Source organism: Gigantopelta aegis, chromosome 3 (assembly GCF_016097555.1).
Source record: "Gigantopelta aegis isolate Gae_Host chromosome 3, Gae_host_genome, whole genome shotgun sequence".
Lineage (NCBI taxonomy): Eukaryota > Metazoa > Mollusca > Gastropoda > Neomphalida > Peltospiridae > Gigantopelta > Gigantopelta aegis.
Window position 1 is genome coordinate 55081879 of NC_054701.1, and position 13917 is coordinate 55095795.

General features: G+C 35.2%; 1 protein-coding gene across 1 annotated transcript; it reads left to right on the forward strand.

Moving 5' to 3' along the window:
* Positions 1-317: 317 nt before the first annotated feature.
* Positions 318-12969, forward strand: LOC121368260 (intraflagellar transport protein 20 homolog). Its single transcript, XM_041492915.1, has 4 exons — positions 318-475; positions 5958-6043; positions 8767-8870; positions 11389-12969. The coding sequence occupies exons 1-4, from the start codon at positions 346-348 to the stop codon at positions 11468-11470; spliced, it is 402 nt and encodes a 133-aa protein (XP_041348849.1). The 5' UTR covers positions 318-345; the 3' UTR covers positions 11471-12969.
* Positions 12970-13917: the final 948 nt, after the last annotated feature.

The following is a 13917-nucleotide window of genomic DNA, read 5'->3' on the forward strand; positions in this document are numbered from 1 at the left end:
GGACTGGCATATCAAAGGCCGTGGTATGTACTACCCTGCCTGTGGGATGGTGCATATAAAAGATCCCTTGCTGCTAATCGAAAAGAGTAAGCCATGAAGTGGCGACAGCGGGTTTCCTCCCTCAATATATGTGTGGTCCATAACCATATGTCTGGCGCTATATAACCGTAAATAAAACATTTCCTTCTATTTTTGTGGTAACGAGACGCAGAGTACGTACGGTGTCCGTATACATAACCAATTGCAAATAATACACCAATATTTGTAAATGTTCCGATATATTTTTTTAACACGTACAAGCTACAAACTACAAGTATCAGTTTGTTTTGCATACCAACGAGGGAAATGGCTGACGAAGCTCTTGCCAAAGCTTATGGTCTGCATTTTGACGAATTGAATAAAATTCGTGTGCTAGAACCAGATGTTGCCCAGCAAACCAACGAGTTAAAAGAAGAATGCAAAGATTTTGTTGACAGTAAGTTTGAAAAAAATAGTTTAGACATCGTAAAGTGATGTTTATCGCCTGGTGTTCCTTTTCAGTGAGGTTTATGGCTGGGTACCAATCATTGGCAATACTTCCGAACGTTCCAGCATTCAGTTTATTAAGGCTTAGGTTTAGGGTTAGTGATAGTATTAGTGGAATGCAGATGATTCGTCCTCTGGACGTTTCGTCCACTATTGAACTCCAGACGATTCTAGTTCATCAAGATAAACCTCGCGTGGAAGCACAACAGCGTGGTTTATCTTGTCTATCCATTCCGCCATTCGCAGTTTCTGGACAATGGTACCGAGGAATTTTGCTCGGAACAAAATTGAGGTCAAAATAACGATTACCATCACATTTCCCCACCCTAATCGTATATTGTGATCTATTTCGAGCTCACTGAGACCAAGAAATACTTACTTTGAAATGATCTTCACTTTGAATAAAAGGAAAAAAGTCCCGACTTTACCGAGCGGATTCTAGCAGCCACTTTCTAGCAGACAATATCAGCTGGCAGACAATATCAGCTGACAATCATGGCGACATTCTAAACACCGGAGTCGTACGCCTTTCGAAGACCTTTAAGACATAAAAATGAGTCTTGGTTGTTATTTTGATTTTGTGTGGGGTTTTTTTTATATAAAGATACTCTTTTAAACTCTGAAATTCTTAAGTTGTAGTGAATACTAATAATTAGCATATCAATGTGTTTAAAAGTGTGGGAAATACAAGTAACAATCGAAAGGCGTATGATTCCAGTGTTTAGAACGTCGCCATGCGTGTCAGCTGATATTGTCTGCCAGCGTAATTGGCTGCTAGAAAGTGGCTGCTAAAATCCACTCGGTAAAGTAGGACTTTTTTCCTTTAATTCAAAGTGAAGATCATTTCAAAGTAAGTATTTCTTGGTCTCAGTGAGCTCGAAATAGATCACAGTATACGATTAGGGTGGGGAAATGTGATGGTAAGGCCGAAAAAAATAAATTACTTGTTTCATCACAGTGTTTTCCCTAGAATTGAAATAAGGCATGGTAAAGTGACGTTTTAAATATAAGGGCTTTTTTTTTCATTATACAATTTTTAAAAGGACAAAAACCGTATGGCCATTTTATTTAAAAAAAGGAAATATGTAGTACTATCCACATAGGTGTGTTTAAAGGCTTCTTTTTACATGGGCAACTTATAAATTTATAAAAGGCAAGGCATTTTGAGGGCATCATGGTGCTAACCTATCTGTGGGAGAGTACATACAAAAGACCCCTTGCTGTTTAATAATAGGCAGAAGGTTTACTCTCATACTAACACTTGCCGGTAACTTCTGTACTGGTCCAGGACAGACTTGGTTGAACCTTAAACCAGTAAATAAGTTATAACAATTTCTTTTAATGAAAACTGAAATGAAGGGTTCTATATTTATCTGTCCAACAATAACATTTAAAAAAAAAATTGTTATGAATATTATTTTTCCTAGTGTATCTAAGAAATGGTAGAGTTACCAATTTTATAATTTGCAATGTTAGTTTTATTCTGTATGCATCCAGTATTAAAGTACACACTTGGTTTGAAGCAATCAATTGGTCCAAGGAATAGAAATGCAGTACAAATGCTCAGGATGCTCAAACGAATGTTGAAAAGTAAAGTTTGTTTTATTTAACGACGCCACTAAAGCACATTGATTTTTATCTTTAATATCATCGGCTATTGGACGTTAAACACATGGTCATTCTGACACTGTTTTTAGAGGAAACCCATGAAGTTCCCAGTGACCACTTACAAAAAATAACGAAACACATCAAGATTTTACTGACATATTTAATCATTTGATTTGGCAGTAAACTCCATCAGTATCGGTAAATATCCCTCCTCTAGTTTATCAGGTCACTAAATTTCTACAAGGCCAGTTTGTCGCTGGAGTAAATCATTAAATATAGTTATTATTATTATTATTATTATTATTATTATTATTACCGTATATCTTCGCCTGTAAGTCGATCTCGGCTATAAGTCGAGTCCCTAATTTCAAGCCATGAAAACTTATTTTTTTATTGACCCGTTTATAAGTCGACCCATGAAAAACAACGTATAAATATTGAAGTATTTCTTACTTTCAGCACATGAGAACAATAATGTACAATATTTGAACAAAAGAAAATTATTTTACAAACTTCTGTTTTCACGTTTTGTACATCGCAATATTCCAATCAAACTACATAGCATCAAAACGAAATATTCCCTTAGTAGATAATGAAAGTTGTTTGACTGTTACTGTATGGCACTGTACAGCATGGTTTTGTGCACTGACAACAACTTTATTTATAAACACTGACAACAGATCACTATGATAAAACTGAAAGTACCTGTATCATCGGTTAATCACATGTTTTTCCGCCATATTAATACATGTAAGGAGGATAACTGGAAAGTACACTGGTTTTTGTACCAAATGATGTGTGTCCCTATTGGTCTAGTGAACTGCAGAGATCAGTCTTAAGTTATTTTAAGGGAAGGCTCAGTAATATTCATGATGTTAATCACCGACAAGACATTGTTTGAACAACCATTAATGACAGTGAGCAGATTTCAAAATAAACTCAGGCAACAGGTAGTTAGTATTGTTTACATTTTAGCTATTAGTGATGACTGTTATTTTAACTAAGTGGACTGTTGTCTTGGCATGTGAGCGACATCGCACGCCTTTTCGCATAACCAAAACCGTTCTAATGCCCAAAAAAACAAATGGTTATAAAAAATAAATGTGTCAAATTAACATATTTGAGTATAAATACAGGGCATACTTCAACAATAAAACTTGTAAAATAATCCCCAAAACGGTAATATTTTTGGGTGAATTTTTTTTCCCCCCCCAAGTTATAAAATAATGTTTGGGTGAAAAAAAATCGACTTATAGGTGAAGATATACGGTATTATTTACCACGGCATTGATGGGACATAGAAAAAAAAATATTTAAAGCGCGCGCACGAGATATTAAAGCGTGGCACGAGTTATTAAAGCGTGCGCACGAGTTATTAAAGCGTGCGCATGAGTTATTAAGCGTGTGCACATGAGTTATTAAAGATTACGCCCAAGCTTTGACACCATTGAGAAATGGACAAACTTGGAGAGTTCCTGTTAAAAGATCGCGGCAGGACAATTTGACTGTATTCTTTTCTCCGAAAGAGTGAAAGGTTTGTTAATAACAGCTTCAAATGGCGAACCGAAATTACAATGCCATGATTTTTAGCAAGAACATATGTCATATCTACATAGGTGAAACTGAGACTGAAGTATCCTCGAATGAGATCACATCTTCTTGCCATATTATCCACCTTCTGTACCTGCTGGAATATTCAATCACTCATCTTTTTAATACTGCACATGCATGTGTACCAAAAATGCATACAATACTAGCTTTAATAACAAGTTGTGCGCACACTTTAATATATCGTGCGCACAATTTGATATCTCGTGCTCACGCTTTATTATTTTTTTCTTTGTATGTCCCTTCAACGCCGTGGTAATTATTATTATTAATCGGAACACCTCGCTACGTTAGATGTAGAGTAAATCGGAAAAGATCGCATATAATATTCGTGAAAACTATTTTCCGACTCTTCGCCCGATGACTCTTCGCCCGATATCTCACGAAAGTTACCAAACTTCAATTTGAAATGAAGTAACTCCATCAATCAATTGTTAGAAGAAAACATTTCGTGGCTAATGGGTCGCCAATAAAACTAAATTTGCAACAGTAAATCCACCGATATATGTCCACAAATCGAAAAACACATTAGGGTTGTCCCCTAAATGACACCAAATTAGTGCTTGTGATAGTTTTGGAATGTTTTCATGGAAATCGTTGTTATATTAAAAAAAACATTTTTGGATATACAAAAAAAGTTTTAGGGTCGGCAGGTTCAAATTAGGGTCGGTCGGGTAACTGGAAACAAACAATATTTTATGATACGCCTAATCGTTATTTTGACCGCAATTTCGTTCCGAGCAAACTTCCTCGGAACCATTGTCCAGAAACTGCGAATGGCGGAATGGATAGACAGGATAAACCTCGCCGTTGTGCTTGCACACGTGGTTTATCTTGATGAACTAGAGACAATTCATCCACAACCAAAAATTGTTCTTGGGCAATTCGTCAACTATTAAAAAAAAATTAAAGTACAGATTGTAACCTAATCTAACAGCTTTGCCATGCCTATATTCCTGACATCGCCAGTGGCTTTGCCCGTGGCAGAAGGGATCGAGGTTACCAAGTATGATGTGTTGGTTGGTTGGTATAAATACACTTTTTCTTGTCTGGACCATATCTTGCATACAGGACCATCAAACTTCACATGTACTGTAGGAATAACATGGGATGGCAGTGTGTTGCATACTATTATTAGGTCACTGTGACCTACTTTTTACGGTCTACTGCACATGACAGTAAATCCTTGTCTGGATCATATCATCGCCTTCTCCAATGGATACAGTATCATCGGTAGTTGGTCCAAAACAAACTGTTCATGCATCCCATTGCAAAAATTTCACATAATTAGAATTGAATCATACCCGTAGCATATTCATTAATATCTATGGTCTTCCGTCAAACTCCTGACGGGCGTATCATGTATCTCACTGGTACTCTTGTTAAAAACCACAAGAGGTACATGGATTTTTACAGTCATTTGAAAAACTATTGTCCCACCCTACAAGATTCATGGAGTGCACAACATCCATTTTCCTTCGAGGGGCGAGGCGTAGCCCAGTGGTACAGCACTCACTTGATGTGCGGTCGGTTTGGGATAGATCCCTGTCAGTGGGCCCATTGCACTATTTCTCGCTCTAGCCAGTGCACCACAACTGGTATATCAAAGGCCATGGTATGTACTACTCTGTGGGATGGTGCATATAAAAGATCCCTTGCTGCTAATCGAAAAGAGTAGCCCATGAAGTGGTGACAGTGGGTTTCCTCTCTCAATATCTGTGTGGTTCTTAATCATTTGTCTGTCGCTATATAACCATAAATAAAATGTGTTGAGTGCGTCGTTGAATAAAACTTCTTTTAAAAAAAAAAAATCATTTTTTCTTTCGAGGGAGTGAGTGGGGGCGGGTGGTCAGAATGATATAATTCGTAATGTCAAAGAATAGGTAATGCAAATTTAATTAGCAATATAAAAAGTTACTGCATTGTTGTGTTTATAACAAAACATTGTCAGTAATAATTAAACAATAATACATAGTACAATTAAAATCAGGGCCGTACCCTGACCAAAATCCATGGGGGGGCACTAAATTTTATAAATAATTTTTAACATACTATAAAGATTAAACATTTCTATGCTATTACTGGAGATATATAAAAAAAAAAAAAAAGGACAAGATTATCAGGGGGGGCAGCTGGAGGGTACTGCCCTGAAAATTATATAAAATGAAAGCTGTATACAATAATCTTTTTTTGTAATCTTTTTTTTTTTTCTTCAGAAATTGAAGAATTTCAGAAGATTGTGGGTACTTTTATTGAAGTTGTGGATACAGTTGCTACCAAGGTGGAAAAAGAAAAGTTAAAGGTTTGTTTGTTTATTACACCATATACAATGATATATATTGAGAAAATAATTATATTCAGTGTATCCTGGATACTGAAAATGGCAAGGTTCTGTCCGTGGCAGGGCTCAAAGTAAATATGAGCTCTGTTTCTTTTCAAATGTTTTTAAATAGTGCAGGCTTTGTAAACAACAGCCTCCCTGGGTGTACATCGATTGCAGCCTTGTATTTTTAACTTATTGGGCATAATTTATTTGTTAAAAACTTAATAAAGCAGAAAGAAAAAAAATATTCATGTATGCTTAGAGGGCATCGCACCATCACGATTATGACGTAGGGCTAATGAAATATAACTTTACCTTACCCGTTCATTTTACACGAACGTAGATTTACATTTGTAAAGTACTGAAAAAAACCCATCAAGTATGTTCTGCTACAAGGTTTATTATATCTAAACTAAAATGTCTTGCAACTTTTATAAGAATACAGTTCATAATATTTAGGCTCTGTTCAAGTGAACTCGGAAATTATAAACTTGCTTTACCCCCCGTTCATTTGCAAAGAGCAGATTCAGGAACCACGTTAATGTCTAATTTAATTTGAATATGACAATTTTTAAACTGTACCCCACCTCATTTACCATGTTTGCAAGGATTAAACATTATGATTGCACACACAAGGCATGTATACTTTATTTTTATATAAGCTGTAAAGCGTATTGGAAGCTATTTCCAAGTTTGAAGATCATCGAACCAATTACTCGAACGTTCAGGGGCGGACATTAGTCAATAGTAAAAAGTGAATAACTCTAAAAGTTGTTATCGAACTTTTCAACACATTGTTTGCCATTTTGGTGTGTCAACACATTGGCAAGAGTTCCGATCGTTCCAGCATTTAGGGTTATGGTTAGTTCTCCTTATAGAGCTATGTAAATGCTCGCACGATCGGAACTCTTTCCAAAGGTTTTACCGAAATTTGTAATAAAATTTAAAAACGGTTTTAGGGGTTACATTAGTCACTTGTCATCGGGCGTATGCAGTTAACATAATTACTTGCCCGGCATGAAAATTCCACTTGGCACGGGCGTCGGGCGATGGGATTTTTGAACCCCTGTACACGGTAGTAACTACCGCATTTCGAACTAGTATTTGGAACCTTTTTACAACCTTGCGACAAGCTTCCCACAATCTTGCGATGAGCTTCCCGCACGCTTGCAGCAACGAGCTTCCCTCAAGCTTGTTCGGTTTAAGCTAGTATTTGGAACCTTTTTACAACCTTGCTGCAAGCTTGCTTGAGCTTCCCGCAAGCTTGCGACGAGCTTCCCGCAAGCTTGCTTGAGCTTCCCGCAAGCTTGCGACGAGCTTCCCGCAAGCTTGCGACAAGCTACCCGCACGCTTGTGACGAGCTTCCCACAAGCTTGCAACGAGCTTTCCGCAAGCTTGCGACGAGCTTCCTGCAAGCTTGCGACGATCTACCTACAAGCTTGCGCCATCATCAGTGGCAGCCATCTTGCATCTTGTATAATTCTTTAAAAAAAACATAATGCATGGTTTTAAAGTGAAAAACATGAACAGTTAAAACAAAAAAATAGGTGCTACATGTTGTCAGATACTTAGGCTACAAAATTATTTTACCTGTTTGATAGACATATTCCATGTATGTGGGATAGTCTTGACTAAACTTATATGCTAAAAAGCTCCTGGTCCTATATTCTTCTTCTTCTTCTTCTTCTTCTTGTTTTAGGTTATATTCCTCCACTATCTGGAGATCCACACTGTGGTGTAAAGTCATTTGTTTGTTTCTTCTTGTTTTCTTTTTTCTCCTGTTCCATCAAGCAGGATTCAACCAAACTTGGTCCAAATGATCCTCTTATAGACCTGACCAAGTGTTGTTATTTTTCAGGCCAATAAAAATTCCAAGATGGCCGCCCTGGCCTCTGAATAACTGAGACATTTTTAACTTTTACTCAAGTTCCACCATGCAAATTTAAACCATATGTATTCCTAATGATCCTCTCATGGCCCTGACCAAGTTTGTTATTTTTCGGGCAGATTTAAAATTAAGATAGCTGCCCTGGCCTCTTGATTGACAGAGACATTTTTTTGCTTCTTTTCAAGGTCCACCAGGCAGGTTTCAATCAAACTTAGTCCAAATGATTCTCTCATGACTTACTAAGTGTTGTTATTTTTGTGGCTGATTCAAAATCCAAGATGGCCACCCTGGCCTCGGATTGGCTCAGACATTTTCAACATCATCTCAAATTCCACCAGGCTAATTAATAATTTCAACCAAACATGGCCCATGTCATCCTCTCATGGCCATGCATATGTTATTATTTTTGGTTGTTTGGTTGTTTAGCCACTGTTCCCACTGAATTTGATAAATCATATGAGAAGTTATGAATTAAAAAACAAATAACCATGAAAATGATTTGGACGTAGCTTTTTCTCCACAAGTGTAGACATGCTTTCACAGTTGAAGATATGCATGTAGCAAGCTTGCGCATGCTTTCACAAATGAAAACATGCATGTGGCAAGCTTGCAAAAATACTGACTACCATACGCGAACTAAATGTTAGCTTGCAAATAGCTTGCATTGCTTGTACTACCTTGTCACAACCTTGTAACTACCTTGCAAAAACCTAGCCACAAGCATGTATTTTTGTTTGGGCAGGCCGTTTCGAGCCCTGGTTTCACTTTACTGCAAATCCTTGGTATGAAAGTCATATTTCTGTATTATTTGTAGGCAATAGGAGCAAGGAATCTGCTGAAGTCTATAGCGAAACAGAGAGAGGCTCAACAACAACAACTAGTAGCTTTAATAACAGAGAAAAAAATGCAGCTGGAAAGGTAAATGTGCTTGCTTAATGTAGTTAATATACTCAACATTAGTTTTGTTACAGACTTGTCAAAATATGCTGTTTAAGCTCCAGTGTCTTAATTTATGTACATATATATTTAGCATATAAGCATTTCTATATTGACTGCATTACATTTGAAGCAGATTTTTGTATTTCAAATGCATGTATTTGGGTACCATTGTATTACTATTGTATTACTATTTGTTGCTGTTACGCTCATGTTATATATCGGGGATATATCCAGGTGTTCTGTGGATCCGAACATAGGCCTCTTCTCAAAGGAACGTGGCACTGGAAGTTCCTAATTTCTTTGCTTATATATTATTATACAGTGAAACTTCTCAAAACCAGACCCTCTGTAAACTGGAATTCCCCCAAAACCAGATATTTTTCACAGTCCTTTTTTTAAAAATCAGTGCAGAAATTGACCTCTAAACTGGATACCTCTTAAAACCGGTCATTTTACTTGGTCCAGAGGGTGCCCGGTTTAGAGGGGTTTCACTGTATATTTAATTATGTCTGTTGTAATAAATTAATTTAACAGTGGTGTACGTCGTCATTCAGTGGCCTGAAAAAATACCCTAAGTATGATTTACTTGTTCCAATCCAGGCTTGTTTACTTTTTGTGAAAGGTTGCCGTCACATATACCAAGACAAAAACGTTTACTACATTCAGTGACATTACAGTCATGCATTTCATTTGTTTTAAAATACTCCTGTTACTTACACTGATAAAAGATGCATCAGTTAAATCCAATGTTAAATTTTACTTTGAAAGTTATGTAGGGTTTTTTATATTTTTTATTTAAGCACATTTACTAATTTTATAATTTTTAAATGTGGTATTATAATATCAACAAATTAATGTTTTTAAATATGTGGCGATAAATTATTAGGCTAAATATCCCAATATACAAGTAATATTGCACACCATTACTAATTTATAAGTTATGTTTGTCTTTGAACTTTATACTGACATTATGTACTTTTTTAATAGGTGGTACATGAAGAATAATACTTAGGATTGTCTGTTATTTCTTTACGTTCATCGGGGTATGAACAAAACAAAACAATCCGCAAACTGTGTGAATCAGCGAAACAGAAGTTTGCGGGTGATGTTGTTGTTTGTTCATACCCAGATAAACGTAAAAGAAATAATAGACAATATTTATAATTAAATTTGAATCATACTTGCTAATAATAACACTAAAAGTTAATACTTTATTTTGAATTATTTTTGGTACATAAACAAATATGCTCAGTAAGACAACTTACCCATATAAAATGATGTCATCAGATATGACATTCCTTGACAATGTAATTTTTACATTCATTGAGAAATGAACAAACTCCTGTTGCTATATCTGGGATGATGTCATATATTGTAATGAATGTAACGGAAATTTAATTATTGATTGATAACTCAGATGGATTTGTTGCATTTGTATAGACTATTAGGTATTAAGATATTAGAGAGGTTAGTATGACGACTACGAATAGGAGCTATGACATCATTATTTTCTGCTCTTTTGTGGAGTTTTCCTCTGAAACACTAACTGTACACGTGTCATTTTCACAGATATCAAGCTTACACATAAGTAAAAAACGGATAGACAGTCCCTAAAGAAACCCCCATAATTATGTTAAGTATTTAATATTACGAAAACCTCAGGTCATGAAACTTGTTAATTTAAGGTTTGTTTATTCTCTTGGTGTGATTATTTAATATATGTTTGATTGTTTTGATAGCCAAATTTGCCGTTCAACTTGATGGTGTGAAGGAGCTGTTCTTGTTACTTTAGAAATAAAAGTTTTATTTATTTATTTATTTATTTATTACTTAATTTATTTTTATTTTATTTTTTGTTAGCATGCTTGTAAATTTTCATTCCCCATTCTTCTTTTCTGTGTTGTTGTGTATATGGTGGGGGGGGGGAGCATTTGTGTGTGTGTATGTGTTTTCGTTTCTATAAATAAAATACCCTTCTGTACAATTAAAGGCCTAGTAAACAAACAAAACGAAGCAGCTCACTGGACACTGCCATTTTAATTTGCGCCCTCTACTATACGTAACTGTTAATGTCATCGAAACCTCTTACACTAACTGTGTAAACAGTTACGGATACGTCATCATATGTTTAACTAAATGTAGTCGTGACGCTAACCGTGTGTCATCAAAACCTCTCTAATATCTTGACGAAGAGACTCAGTATATTTAAAAGTGAGAGGTCACTGTCAGTATGTTATGTAAAATCAAGGTCCCGAAGGGCCCAAACCTTTGGGGAGCATACATTGCCAAAACACTTGATTTTCATGTGTTCTATGGCATTTCCAGCCTTCTAATCACAATAACAGGGAATGGGGGGGGGGGGGGGGGGGGGGGGGGGATGCTGCCCTGCTGGATTTTGGTTGTATATTTTTTTTATTGATAAAAGAAAAATAAGTCACTAAATGTTTTCATCATATTCATAACGTATTACTTATATACCAATATTTTACATTTTCAGATTAAATATCCAGTATGATTCTTTGCAAAAAGAAGAACAAGAACAAACAGAATTTATTGAACAGCTTGTGTTACAGAAATAACTGCATATTTCTATAATTTATTTATTGTACATAGCTCATTATTACATTTTGGTGTTCACTACAAATCATGGCACAATGTATAGAAACTATATTTTGGTAACTTTATTTTCCTTCCTGCAGTCATCTAATATACACATGTACATAATATATATTTTAAAGTCAAGGTTCGGTAGAACCCTTATGCCATACACAAACAATTAAGTTTGCAGACATGTCACATGTCACCATATACACAATGTATATTTAGTATTATGTTTGCTCATGGTGAGTGAATCACTGATCATTTAACACTGAAAATAACCAACCTAAGGCCATGCAAATAGCAATTACTGAACAGATTTATACTGGGTGCAAAATTATATTTACTTGTCAAATGGCTAGTAAATGAACAAAAAAACACTTGCCAACTTGGGATTGTCACTCTCTAGGCAACTAAATAAGTGGATAGGACAATACGTGAATGAACAAATTTTAGATACCTACCATTCTGTGTGTTTTCGTGACAAGAAGTATACCTGACTTGTTGACCTTAAATGTAGGACAGAATGTTTACTTCTTGTCATGACTTGATTTTTGAACTTTTCTGATTACTTTTATAGATCTATTCATTTTATTAAAATCAAAGTACATTTGTTTGTTTACATTTCACTGTATGTCACTTATTATTTGATGGGCAAAATATTTTCTAACATTTGTTATCTGGTAATTTTTATTTTCTATTATTATTTGTTTACATTTAAGTTGAAAGGTTTGTGGCTAGAAATCTTTTCCAGCTTGTCTTCTTCTTTTTTTTGCCCATCTAGTAATGTATTATGTTAATATAGATATGCAAATGTTATACAAATGATTGTTCTGATGGTGCATGATTTATGTAATTTTGTTTGACATAAGACCTAAAAAAAATTGTTTATGGGAGCATGTTAAAAAATTAGGTAGTGTAGGTCAGATTTCACCACTAGCTCAAGATAAAATGTTATGTACCAGTCTTCGCCACTGAAGGCAGGTGATCACTCACACTCCCCTCCACACTCACCTGGAAATTTTAGGAAAGTGACAGATTGATTGCCTTGCAATAAAAATTTTAATAAATTTTATTTGAAACTTTATGTGATTGCTGGCCTGGCACCATTTCAGGAGAGTGATCTTCAACTTGACTTGATTTTGCTTATGGTGATAACTGATATGTAGGCTACTCTTTTCATCTACATTTAAAACATAAAACATTTTCTTAAAACAAATAATTGCCGGCCCAGTTTTTTAGGTAGGGTCAGGTTTCCAAAAACACAGGATTTTTTTAAAGGTCAGATCAATATTTATCTCCGAAACCAAGCCAGCTCTATACCTGTTCAAATCAAAATAGTTATTTCATTATTCTGTGTAATGTAAGGCATTTTTATTGGCATTGACAATACACAAAGGAAATAAATGTCACCTACATTGTCATTTGTGTACAAAATTGTTATTTAAATATTTGATGTATATAAAAGTCTCTAAAATCACAAGTATTCATTGTTGTTTTTAGCTCTGCTACAACTTTTTATCGTCAGCAAAGACTTCTTTTAAACACCAATAAAAAACACAAAAAATAATTCAGATCGTTATTTGTGTAATGTTGTCTTACAGGACAATCATGACTGGTATATCAAAGACTGTGGTATATGCTGTCTTGTCTGTGGAACACATCCCTTGCTGCTAGAGGAAAGATGTTAGCGGGTCACCATCAACACAATATGTCGAATATTAACAAAATGTGTGACTTCCAATAGCTGGTGCTTAATAAATCCATATGATTTATTGGAGTTATTAAACAAAATGGATGTAGGAAAAATGTTAACAGTTTGAATGTCAATGGGCTAAATGTCGACGGTCAAAATGTCGGTGGAAAAAAGGTCCACACTTAAAATGTCAACTTAAAATGGTACCCACATCAAATTATACATTTGTTAAAATAAAACATTTTATTGTATAACCTTTCATTTGACCAAACAGTAAGGAAACTAAATGAGTGATGAATTGCTTTTTAAATGCTGTTTAACGACACCACTAGAGCACATTGATTAATTATCAGCTATTGGATGTCAAACGTTTGGTAATTCTTAGTCTCAAAGAGGAAACCCACAAAAATGTCTTAGTAATGGATTTTTCACTTCGTAATGGATTTTAGGGGATTTGATAACAGTTTAAAGTTGTATTTAATTATAAATACAAAATGCTGTTGAATAAAAGCACCACGACTGGTATATCAAACACGATGGTATGTGCTACCCTGTCTGTGGGATGGTGCATATAATTGATCCCTTGCTACTAATGAAAAGTCTTGAGACTCAGAATTATCAAACATTTGACATCCAATAGCTGATAATGAATGAATGAATGTGCTGTAGTGGTGTCATTAAACAAAACAAACAAACCATTCATTAAAACATTTAAGTTCAATAAATAATTAT

Excerpts from the sequence above, each read along its gene's own strand:
- LOC121368260 (XM_041492915.1), top strand. The coding sequence starts at position 346 with ATGGCTGACGAAGCTCTTGCCAAAGCTTATGGTCTGCATTTTGACGAA. Across the intron at positions 6,044-8,766 it reads TGGAAAAAGAAAAGTTAAAG|GCAATAGGAGCAAGGAATCT; the intron begins GTTTGTTTGTTT and ends TATTATTTGTAG. Across the intron at positions 8,871-11,388 it reads AAAAAAATGCAGCTGGAAAG|ATTAAATATCCAGTATGATT; the intron begins GTAAATGTGCTT and ends TTACATTTTCAG.